Here is a 12,705-nt window from a genome sequence, read left to right on the forward strand (position 1 = left end):
ATCACTGATCATAGATCACCATAACAAAATAATAATGGAAAAGTTTGAATACTGTGAGAATTACCAAAATGTGACAGAGACACAAAGTGAGCAAATATTATTCAAAAAATGTTGCTGATAAGCTTACTCAGTGCAGGGTTACCACAAACCTTCAATATGTAAAAATACCTGAGAAGTACTATAAAACATTTATGCCTATAGTTTTCCTCTATTCTTTATTCTTTCCATCCTGTTTTCTTTCAGTTTACTCTTTTTTTCCTAGTTTTTGAAAGCAGAGATTATGTTATCGATTTGAGATCTTTTTTAATAGAGGCATTTGTAGCTACAAATTTTCTTCTAAGCACTATTTTGGTTGTGTCTCATGTGTTTTGACATATTATGTTTTAATCTTCATTTATCTTAAAGTATTTTCTAATTTCTCTTGTGATTTCTTCTTTGACCCCTTGATTATTTAGGATTGTGTTGTTTGATTTCCTTGTATTTGGGATTTCCCCAAATTTGTTTCTGTTATTAATCTTTAATTTATTTCCTTTGTAGTCAGAAAAGATACTTTGTATTATGTTAATCATGTTAAATCTATTGAGACTTATACTGTGGCATAGCATAGGATCCCTTGTGGAGAATGTTGCATATGTGATTTAGAAAAATGTATATTCTGCTGTTGTTGGGTAGAGTGTTTTATACATATCTGTTAAATTTAGTTGGTTTGTAGTGCTGTCCAAGTCTTTTATATCCTTTTTTATTTTCTGCCTCATTGTTCTATCCATTATTGAAAGTAGAATATTGAAGTCCCCAACTATTATTGTTAAATTGTTTATTTCTCCCTTCAATTCTGTCTGTTTTTGCTTCATATAGTTTTGAACTCTGTTGTTAGGTTCATATATGTTTACAATTGTTGTATCTTCTTGTCTGACTCTTGTATCATTATAAAATATCCCTCTTTATCTCTAGTAATATATTTTGTCTTCAAGTCTATTCTGTCTACTATTAGTGTAGCCACTCTAACTCTCTTATGGTTGATGTTTGCATAATACACCTTTTTTTGTTCTTTCGAGCTCTTTGTATCTTCGAAACTAAAGTGTATCTCCTGTAGAAAACATACAGTTGGGTCTGCCCTCTCTGCTTTTTGGGGGAGGGGATATATGACTCATAGCCACTTTACTTCTCTCTTCTTCCTTTATTTAGAATTTATTTTTGTAAACAGTCGAGGTGGTTTAGCATTCAGACAGATAACTATGCTAGCACCATGTTTAAAAAAATAGCCCCTTTCCACTGAATTGTAATACCTCCTTTGTCATATATATATATATATATATATATATATATATAGTTCACTAAGTTTATGCAATTTCTATTATGTTCTGCTCATGCATCTGTCTTCTTTTGTGTTAATACCTATTGTTTGGTTTTAGCAACTTCACAGTAAATTTTAATGTCTGCTATAGCAAGTCCCTCTTTATTTTTCTTGTTTTTTAAAATTATCTTGGATATGCTCAGACATCAGTTGCTTATGTAAAACTTGGAAATCAAAAAGAAAACACCAGTGGTAATCCTTTTAAAATTTCACAATACATGCACATACATACATACATACAAAAACACTGACCACCTAATAACAGGGTATGTGTGAAGTTAGGCAATTCATTTGAAGTGGAACACGTTAAAACAAGACACAGTGGGATGGTTTATGTGTCTTTCTCTCACCTAATAATTGTTTTGTTACCGTAGGGTGAATACTATGGAAAGTAGTGCCATCAGGATATTGAAAGAGAGAATGCTTTCACGAAAAACTGACCTCATTCGTGCTTTCCAACTTCAAGACCGCAGTAAATCAGGTAATAAAATTACATAATGCTTACCATTTCTTAACATACCAGCTTACATAAAAATCAGTTTTTATTTATTTCATTTTTTTTTTTTTTGCTCCCTTAAGATTTCAGTTTTCTATTTTTACTAACAAGGAAAGATAGAGATAAAAATAAAATATAATCCATTATGTGCTTGAAAAAAAGCCATATTCCTCCTTTGCAGTAAGTTTCTTTCAACTTAAAACAACAACAACCCTTCTATTCTGGTATCTCAGACTAGATACTCCATAAGGCCCTCCTGCTTCTAGAGGATACAGAATTTTAATGCATCGACCAGCCTCACAATAAGATAAATATGTAGGAAACATTTTATTTCCTCATGAAAGGTTTTTTGAAACCATATTTGGGGCATGGAGTAGCAAGCAAGCACAAAATAGTAGATTGTCCTGAGGGCAAATGCTAATTTTGGTGTAACACTCAATCCTGAGACTAAACCATGGGATAATAGAAAGATGGATAAGCTGAATCTGAGAGTTCTACATTAAGCCTGGGCCCTCAAAGAGGCTATGGTAGGCCTATGTTTGTAGTGCCCCCTGACTCTTGGCAAGCAAATGCAAATCCATGTTCAAGGGATGCATCCCTAATTTTCACCACTAATATATCCAGAGATTAAGATCAACCACGCGCTCATAACCAAAGATTGTGAAACAACGAGGCAAGCTACCATGAGTAAGAGTCAACAGAAAGAACAAACTACAGATTTAGTTCCCTAAAGACATCAGATATTAGAATTTTCAAATACAAATACAAACAACTAAGAAATGTTTAATGAAATAAAAGATGAATTGCAGACATGCATTTGAAAACAATTTGAAGAACCAAATAGATATAAAAATATACTTGTTTAAGAAAACCCATAATGGATGGGTTAAACAGAAGATTAGACATTGCTTAAGAAAGAATTAGAAATATTGTTATGGACAGTAAAGTAAAGTCTACTCAGGGCCCAGGAGAAAAGACTGTAAGAGAGGATATATTTGACATGATTATGGCTGAGACTTTTCCAGAACTGATAAGCAACTCACATTCACAGGTAGAGAGGTACAGTGTTTCTCAAAACAGGATAAAAAAAATAAATACACACCTATACATACTTGTGGAGAAACTACAGGACACCAACAGCAAATAAAAATATCTTGGGGGGCACCTGGGTGGCTCAGTGGGTTAAGCCTCTATCTTTGGCTCAGGTCATGATCTCAGGGTCCTGGGATCGAGTCCCACATCGGGCTCTCTGCTCAGCAGGGAGCCTGCTTCCCCCTCTTTCTCTGCCTGCCTCTCTGCAAGATCTCCTTGTGATCTCTCTCTCTGTCAAATAAATAAATAAATAAAATCTTTAAAAAAAAATCTTGGAAGCAGAGAGAAATACACATTGCTACAAAGAGAAAACAGTTGTACTGTTATTAGCCTTCTCCATAGTTGCAATAGAAACCTGTAGACAGTGGGATCATATATACAAAATACTGAAACCAAAACTTAGAGAAAGATACAACATGAAAACACAAGACCAAATTTGTAACAGCTCTGTTAATATTAGACAAAGTAGATTTCAAGGAAATATACATTACTCAAAATAAAAAGGGACGCTTTGTAATGATAAAATACTCAGTTTGCCAATTGAATCCATTCTAAATCTATATGTATTGATTTATAGCCTCAAAAATATATTTAAGAAAATGAACAGAACAAATAGAAGTAGAGAAATCTACCATCACATTGGGAGATTTTAATACCCCTTTGACTAAAAGAATTAACTGACAAAAAGATTAGTAGACTTTCCCTAAAAGACGTATATAGAGCTCCGCGCCCAACATTGCAGAATATACATTTTTGTCAAGCACAAATGGAACACTTACAAATATTGATCATAAACTGGAACAGAAGGCAAATCTCAACAAATTTTGTATAAAAAACATACAGAATAAATTTTCTGTCATAGTGAATTGACAGAAGGTAGCCAGAAAATTCCCTGGGGCTTAGAAATAAGAAATATAATTCTAAATAGCCCTTAGATAAAAGGAAAAATAACAGTGGAAACTAGAATTCTGCAACTGAATGAAAATGCAACATATTGAAATTTATAAGATACAAGTTAGAAAAGCACTGAACATATCTATATTTTAATATTTTAAAAGATGAAACTAGGATCAACAAAGTAAAAAAATAAAGATTCTTTGAAGAAACTAGTAAATCTGATAAAACACTGGTAAGGAGACAGAGAAAGAGAAATAATCAATGCCAGAATTGAGAGGAGAGATGTTACTACAGACTTTACAGATATTAAAAAGCTCATGAGATGTATTATAGAAACTCTTATGCTCGGGCACCTGGGTGGCTTAGTCATTAAACATCTGCCTTTGGCTCAGGTCATGATCCTGTGGTCCGGGGATCGAGCCCCATATTGAGCTCTCTGCTCAGCAGAGATCCTGCTCCTCCCTCTCCCATTTGCCCCTCCCCCTGCTTGTGCATGTGCTTCTCTCTCTGTCAAATGAATAAATAAAATCTTGAAAAAAAGAGAAACTCTTGTGCTAATAATTAACACTTTAGATTAAATGGACAAATTCCTAAAATACGTTACACATACCCACTGTCTTACCAAAACAGACACAAGAAGAAATAGAAAATCTCAACAATCCTATAACTGTTGAAGAAAATGGATCTGAAATTTTGCAACCTTTCCCAAAGACAGCTTAGTTCAGATAGCCTCATTAACCATTACAATATACATTTAAGAATAAAACCAGTATTACACAAACTCTTCCAGAGAATGGAAATACAAGGGATATTTCCAAGATTATTTTAGGAGGTCAGCATAACCTTGATACCAAAACCTAACAAAAACATTATGGAAAAGTAAAGTTAATAGCTAATCTTGCTCATAAACTTAGATGAAAAAAATCCTAAATGGAATATTAACAAAAGGTTAAATTACGGGGCACCTGGGTGGCTCAGTGGGTTAAAGCCTCTGCTTTCGGCTCAGGTCATGATCCTGGGGTCCTGGGATCGAGCCCCGCATCGGGCTCTCTGCTCAGCAGGGAGCCTGCTTCCCTTCCTCTCTCTGCCTGCCTCTCTGCCTACTTGTGATCTCTGTCTGTCAAATAAATAAATAAAATCTTTAAAAAAAAAAAAAGGTTAAATTACAACCAAGTTTGGTTTAGTCTAGAAATGTTAGGAATTGTAGCTTGTTTTAACATTCAGAAGTCAGTGTAATTCACTGCTTTAACAAAATTAAAGAAGTTATGATTCTCCCAAAATAAGAAAAACTTGTTGGATGTGTTTTACCTTGATATCATGGCTTCAAAAAACACTTAGAAAACTAAAAACAGAAGAAAATTTCCTTAATCTCATAAAGGATGTCTAACAAAGCCTATAGAAAAAAGCACACTTGATGGAGTAATATTGAAACCTTTTCTTCTAAGATGGGGAATGAGAGAAAGATGCTGAATAATTCCCATCCTCCGATGTGTCCATATCCTAATCCCCAGAATCTCTAAATGTTACTTTACTTATATGGCTAAAGGGATTTGCAGATGTGATTAGAACAATGATCTTGACCTAGGGAGACTACCCTGCATTATCTAGGTGGAATCGATATAATCAGGATGGTCCTACAAGAGGGATGTAGGAGGAGTCGGAGTCAGAGGAGAAGGTGATGTGCTGATGGAAACAAATATTGAAACAATACACCCTGAAAACGGAGGAAGGTGCCTCAAGTCAAGGAATATAGGCAGCCTTTAGAAGCCGAAAAGGGGAAGGAAATGGATCCTCCCATCAGAGTTTCCCAAAGGAACCGGCCCTGCTGACACTTGGACTTGGCCCAGCAAACAGATTTTGGGCTTCTAATCTCCAGAACTTTAAGAGAATAAATCTGTGTTGTTTTAAGCCACTAAGTCTGTGGTAATTTGTTACAGCAGCAGTAGGAAACTAATACAGATGTGTACTGTCAAGATTGTTCAACACTGTATTAGGGATGCTAGCTACTGCAATAAGGCAAGTTAAATAAGATGATAAGAATTAGAAAGGAAGAAATAAAATGTTACTATGTGTAGACAACATAATTGAGTATACAGAAAACCCAAATAAAGATAAACTCTTAGAATTAATAAGTGAATTTAACAACTTGTAGAACAGAATGTCAATACACAGAAATTGATTGCATTTCCATATATTAGTATATTGGTTGGAATCTGTGGAGGACTCAGAAACCACAGCAATCATTTGAACGGGGAAATTTAATATAAAGAATTATTAACTAGTTAAAGGTGATTAATTACTAAAATGGCTAAAAGAGAACTCTAAAGGATACAGGAATAGAAATTATAGGGAGTGGCTATTATCTCTAAGGCTAAGAAAGTGTACCCAAGGAAGGAACAAACTTAGAAGAGCCCCCTACTCCCTCCAAGGCTAAGATTCAGATCTCATTGGACAGAGAGTGACTGTGGCTCACTAGATGGGGTGGAAGTTCGCTCAGGTGTCTCATATCAAAGATGATCTATAGCTGGTGGGCCAGGACTGAAGAGGATGGAGCCACCCACCGGGGTGCCAGCAAAACCCTCTTTGGGCTGTGTACCATTGAGTCTCCCACACAGTCCTGGCAAGGAAGCCATTCACTCTGGTGTTGGTAAAATTGACTAGATAGTGGGTGCCAATGCATTTCCCACACACCTCTGGCAACCATGCTGTGCTATAAAAGCAAGAAGGAAAGCATACCAGAGGTATTTCTTCTGCCAAGTCTTAGAGCATCCTTCCTGTGCCCTCTATTGACATTATACCAGGTGCCAAAAGAGAAATATTTACAGGGTTCGGTTCCAGTATCACAAAACAGGGCAAAGAAGGGTAGATTTGGAGCTGAGGAGGAATAAACTGATAACAGAGCTAAGAATTAACTTTTAGATAATGAAAATCTTAAAAGATACCATTCACAGCAGATAAGCAAGGACTGAGGAACGAGCCTAATGACTGATGTATGAGATTTCTAAAATGTTATTAAAAGAAATTAGAAAGGATTGGAATAAGTGGGTAGATATTATTGTGTTTAAGGGCTGAAGTTGTGAAGATATAAATTCTTTTCAAATTGAACTATAGGTTCAATGCACCAAAAGGGCATGTACAGAAATGTTCTTAGCAACACTGTTTGTGATAGCCTCAAACTGGGGATAACCCTAAGGCCCACCAACAGTTGAATGGATATGTAAATTGTGTGTATTCACACCATGGAATGCCATACACCAATGACAATAAAGACGCTAAAACTGAATAGAAAACATGGCTGACTCTCATGGACTTAGTGTTGAGCAAAAGGAGTCAGACTCCCCCTGAAATACATACTTCGTGATTCCATTTACATATGGATCAAAAAAGACAAGAGGTTAATTATAGTGATAGAAATCAAGATGGCAGCTCTCCTTAGGAAAAGTGGGTGGTGGTAGTAATTGTGAGAGGCCACAAGGGGGCCTTTTGAATATTGACAATGTTTTTTTTTGTTTTTAATAACTTTGAGTTTTTGTTTAGGTTCCAATTAGTTAACATACAGTATAATATTAGTTTCAGGTGTACAGTATGGTGATTCAGTACTTTCACATGTCACCCGGGGCTCTTCACCTGTTTAACCCCATCCTCCCACCCACCTCCCCCTGGTAACCATCAGTGTGTTCTCTATAGTTAAACAATCTGAGGGTTTTGAAGGGACAGGGGTGGTGGGAGGTTGGGGGAACCAGGTGGTGGGTATTAGAGAGGGCACGGATTGCATGGAGCACTGGGTGTGGTGCAAAAACAATGAATACTGTTACGCTGGAAAGAAATTAAAAAAAATAAAAAAAGTCTATTTCTTGGTTTGCTTTTCTCTTTTTTTCCCCTGTGCTCGTTTGTTTTGTTTCTTAACTTTCACATGAGTGAAATCATATGGTATTTGGCAATGTTCTATTTCTTGTCCTTGGTGGTGGCTACATAGGAACTCCCTCTGTGACAATTCACTGAGCTCTGAATTTGTTTCGTCAACTTGTCTGTATGTGTTGAACTTTAATTTTTAAAAAAGAATATGGCCAACAGACACATGAAAAGATGCTCATCGTCACTCATCGTCAGGGAAATGCAGATCAAAACCACAGTGAGCTATTACCTCACACTTTCAGAATGGCTAAAACCAACAACATGAGAAACAACAGGTGTTGGTGAGGATGTGGAGAAACGGGAACCTCTGTGCACTATTGGAGGGAATGCAAAATGGTGCAACCACTGTGGAAAACGGTATGGAGGTTCCTCAAAAATTTAAAAATAGAACTACCTTTTAAACCGGCAATCACACTACAGGGTGTTTACCCAAAGAATACAAGAGCACTAATTCAAAGGGATACACACGTCCCTATGTTTATAGCAGCATTATCTACAACAGCCAAGATACAGAAGCAATGCAAGTGTCCATCGATGGATGAATGGATAGAGAGTAGTGGTATATAGACATACAATGGAATATTCCTCAGCCATAAAAAGAAAATCCTGCCATTTGCAATGACGTGGATGGAGCTAGAGAGAATTAAGCTTAGTGAAATAAGTCAGAGAAAGACAAATACCATATGATTTCACTCATCTGTGGAATTTAAGAAATGAAACAAGCAAAGGGATAAAATGAGAGAGAGAGAGAGAGAGGCAGATCAAGAAACAGACTCTTCACTCTGGAGAACACACTTCTGGCTACCAGAGGGGAGGCGGTGGGGGAATGGATGAGACAGGTGATGGGGATGAAGGGGGGCACTGGTCGTGATGAGCACAGGGTATGAATGGAAGCGGGGAATTTCTATATTACGCACCAGAGCTGCGGTGCCTGTTGGGACAGATCACGGAGGGGAACAGGAGGAACCCAGGCTTCAAAACCCCGGGCTGTTCACTGGTTCCGCCAAGTAGGTTGCATTTCTTTACCCAATTATCAACCAATGATATGGGCTTTGTTGTTGTTGTTGTTGTTGTTGTTAGGAAAACTTTCTATGGGCCAGTGGGCCTTCTCCATGGAGAACACTTTGGGGCTGAACTTACCATGGAGATCCCTGAGTCCACATCTGGTAACCACAGACAAAAATGGAAATATTAACTACATGTCCACCTTCCAGGATATCCACATTCAGAAACCTGTGAAAGAGGCAAGTGAAACGTAGCCCCAGCTAAAGCCTGTCTGGAGTGATGGGGCGCCTGGGTGGCTCAGTCATGTTAGGCATCAGACTCTTGCTTTTGGCTCAGGTCATGATCTCATGGATTGTGGGATCGAGCCCCAAGTCAGGCTCTGAGCTCAGAGTGGAGTCTGCTTGGGATTCTCTCTCTCCCTTTGCGCTCCCCACGCCTCACACATGTGCTCACTCTCTTAAAAAAAAAAAAAAAAAGCAAAAAACAGACAAATAAAACCTGGCTTGAGCAAAACACCCTTCAGACGACCTATAAGAGGAACTCAGTCCTCTGAAACATTGGGGATGGGGCGCCCGCATGGCTCAGTTGGTTAAGCGTCTACCTTTGGCTCGGGTCATAATCCCAGGGTCCTGGGCTCAAGCCTCTCATCGGGCTCCCTGCTCAGTGGGGAGTCTGCTTCTCCCTCTGCCCCTCAACCTGCTCTCGTGCTCTCTCTCTGACAAATGAATAAATAAAATCTTTTTTAAAAAAAAGGAAAAAGAAAAGTTGGGGAGTAAGAATCATCTAATGGATGGGTGTGGCAGTCTTGGGAATAGGCCTAAGTTCGCTCTCCTAGGTACATTGTGATCTGTTTGTGAAATTTGTGCCTTCTAAGGATAGGCAAGATGGAAAAAGAAGGAAAAAGCTTCTGCAAGCAAATCCATGTCAAATATGTGATTCTTCTCTGACATCCATTCTTTCATTCAACTCCCCCTTAAAATATTCAGCAGAGCCCCTGTTAAACTGTAAGGGTATAGACTAGCTGACATGACATTTTATGCCTTAAAGACTTATAAACTTTAGAATCTCTTATTAAAATGAGAATACCGGGGTGCCTGGGTGGCTCAGTGGGTTAAGCCGCTGCCTTCAGCTCAGGTCATGATCCCAGAGTCCTGGTATCAAGCCCCGCATCGGGCTCTCTGCTCGGCGGGGAGCCTGCTTCCTCCTCTCTGCCTGCCTCTCTGCCTGCTTGTGATCTCTGTCTGTCAAATAAATAAATAAAATCTTAAAAAAAAATAAAATGAGAATACCGCAGGAAGAATTTCCAGACACCCCCCCCCATACTTACTAGTTAACAACCCTTTGGCAATTGGTTATAACACTGGGCTGAAAGGGAGCTGATGGGGACTGAGATTGGGGTGATTGTTTGCAGGGGAGATAGGAAAGTAAGAGCAGAGGGAAGAAAAGCAAAGTGCAAGTGGGAGAGTGAAACACCCACACGAAGAAGGCTTTAGGCTTTATCTAAGAGGCAGTAAACTGTGATGGCCAAACCCATAGGCCTTGGCTTCAGGCAGCTGAGAATCAGATCCCCTTTACCAACTGTGTGAACCTTGAGAAACTGAACTTTACCTCTCTGTTTTCTAATCTGTAAAATGGGCATAATAATTCTGTTCCCTGGGCCTCTTGTTGAGGACAGAATGAAATGAAAACTCTCATGGAGGGTTTCCCATGGAAAACTCTCCGCACAGAGCCTGCACTCGGGTGTTCTCAGTAAATGTTGGCTGCTGTTCCTTGCTTCCTGAATGGCATGGGCTCTGTCCCCTGACACACGCAGACTGCACTTGGTTCCGCATACAAGAGTATGGTCTTGTCTTTGATTAATGAGGGCTGGTCCTCCAAGGAAGGCCTGTCGTCTCATTTCTATCTGAATCACATCCTTTGAACTGGTGATAATGTTTTGTGTTTGTTACATTTACTACAATTGACCTGTGTTATTAATTCTATGTGTTTTAACACTTAGAACATCTTTATTTTAGGCTCAGTCTACTCTAATTGAAACTCTGTACAGATACCGCTCTGACCTGCAAATCATCTTCAATGTCATTGACTCTGATCACTCAGGTAAATGAGCGTCGATTAGTTCGATAGCAGTAGAAGGCAAAGGCTAATCTGTTTCTTGGAAAGCAGAATTCTGTTTTTATCTGTTGTATTCTTTGCCCAAACTTGAATTAATTTGGGCTGGGGGGGGTGAATAAACTTATGTTAAATATTATTATTATTATTTAGTTTGTCCAAAAACTGTATTTAAGACCTTACAGTCCCTATAGGCCTCTGTATCTATTAGACAAGAATAGCTCCTTTTATAAGTCACCAGCACAGATAAAAAGATAATTTCCTGGGCATTTAAACATAGTGGTTACTCCAGGCAATAAAAAAATCATCAGATACTCCCCAACTGCAGAGATCATTGAATACCAAAGGTCAATAATCAAAATATGAAAGTAAATCATTGCCTATAAAACATGGCAGAGCCATTGTTTACCATTATCTTATTGAGGGCCAGGGTATCTTCTCCCTCTGCTTTGATGTCCCTTTCCCTTATATAGAGCCCCACAGTCCACGGTCTACCCCCATCCCTTCGGTGTATACTAATTCCAGGTTTGGAATAATCTCAGGACCTTGAGTATAATCTGGACCTGGAATAATCTCAGGTACTAGAAAATGACATATTGTGTCTTAAATTGACAGTCTGACTTTTTTATTTCCTTCAGTGTCTCAATGGTTGGGCATGTGAGTGAGCTTCTCATTAGGACTCTTCAATCAGTATAAGTCCCCCACCCCTCCATTAGGTGGGTCTTAAAACCAACCCTCACACCTTCTTCTTTATTCCTTTAGGCCTGATTTCCATGGAAGAATTTCGTGCCATGTGGAAACTCTTCAATAGTCACTACAGCATTCACATTGAGGATTTTCAAGTTGATGAGCTCGCTGAAAGAATGGACTTAAACAAAGATGGAAGCATTGACTTTAATGAGTTTCTAAAGGCTTTCTATGTAGTGCATAAATTGGAGAAGTTGAACAAATCAGATGGCCACCCTCCTTAACAAGAACAAGAGCTTTCCCTCCTTGTAAACTCTTGGGCCCAAATTACTGGTGCCATCTTTGCAGAACCTTTGTAATTCATAATCAGTGGTAGAGAAAAGTAGACCCCCCCCATTCATGCCACAAGCAGATGTATAGTATGGGGTTTGAAGTCCCCACGAAGTGGTAATTGGTAAACTAGGTTAAATATCAGCTGATAGGATTTGGCTCCAGTGTTAGGACTCATACATTGCCAGGTAGAAACTGGGTTTGAGCCTAGTGTTGGCCTCTTGGACCAGGAGACCAGAGCAGTTTGGAAACATGTTGAAAGGAACCCACAGAGCACCAGAAAAAAGTGCAACATGTGTGAGTGACTGAGGGATGGGAGGAGGCATACCAAACTATTAATGGAATAAAATATGTTCATCTTTAAACTGAATCTTCTTTGGAGACCATAAACCAGTGATTCTTAATCTTGGGGGAACCACCCTTGAGGGATGGGGCCCATATTGGACTCTTGGGGGAAGCTGTGGGAGTATATTGTTTGAAAAAGCCTATTTTTTTTTTCTTATCCGTTGGAGACACAAAGTGAACACAATTCAGATTGAGCTCTACAGTTAATATCGTTTGCCGCCTTCACTGGGGAGATGGGGCTTTGGTTATGCACACACTGTGCAATTTATTCTACTATCTCGATTGCATATCAAGCATCTAGATTTCTCTCTAAAGGCGAGTATGCATTTCATTTTTTTCTAATTTTGAGAACCTTAAGATCTATCAATATGCCAGGTTAGATATCCACAACTACCTGGTACACACACCAGGAATAATGGATAAAATGTAACAAATATCTTTTTTAAATGCATAGCTGAGCTGGTAAGAAAGT

General features: G+C 38.5%; 1 protein-coding gene across 1 annotated transcript in view; it reads left to right on the forward strand.

Annotated features, from left to right (window-relative positions):
* Window positions 1-12,544, forward strand: part of LOC111150527 (protein phosphatase with EF-hand domain 1) — a 98,066-nt gene extending 85,522 nt beyond the window's left edge. Inside the window, exons 13-16 of the mRNA XM_022508019.1 lie at window positions 1,729-1,835; window positions 8,835-8,998; window positions 10,775-10,859; window positions 11,634-12,544. Coding sequence (XP_022363727.1) covers window positions 1,729-1,835; window positions 8,835-8,998; window positions 10,775-10,859; window positions 11,634-11,842 — 565 coding nt within the window. The 3' untranslated portion in view covers window positions 11,843-12,544. The remainder of the gene's footprint in view (window positions 1-1,728; window positions 1,836-8,834; window positions 8,999-10,774; window positions 10,860-11,633) is intronic.
* The last annotated feature ends 161 nt before the right edge of the window (window positions 12,545-12,705 follow it).

The sequence above is a fragment of the Enhydra lutris genome, unplaced genomic scaffold, assembly GCF_002288905.1.
Source record: "Enhydra lutris kenyoni isolate GAN:26980312 unplaced genomic scaffold, ASM228890v2 scaffoldscaffold23, whole genome shotgun sequence".
In the NCBI taxonomy this organism is placed as follows: Eukaryota; Metazoa; Chordata; class Mammalia; order Carnivora; family Mustelidae; genus Enhydra; species Enhydra lutris.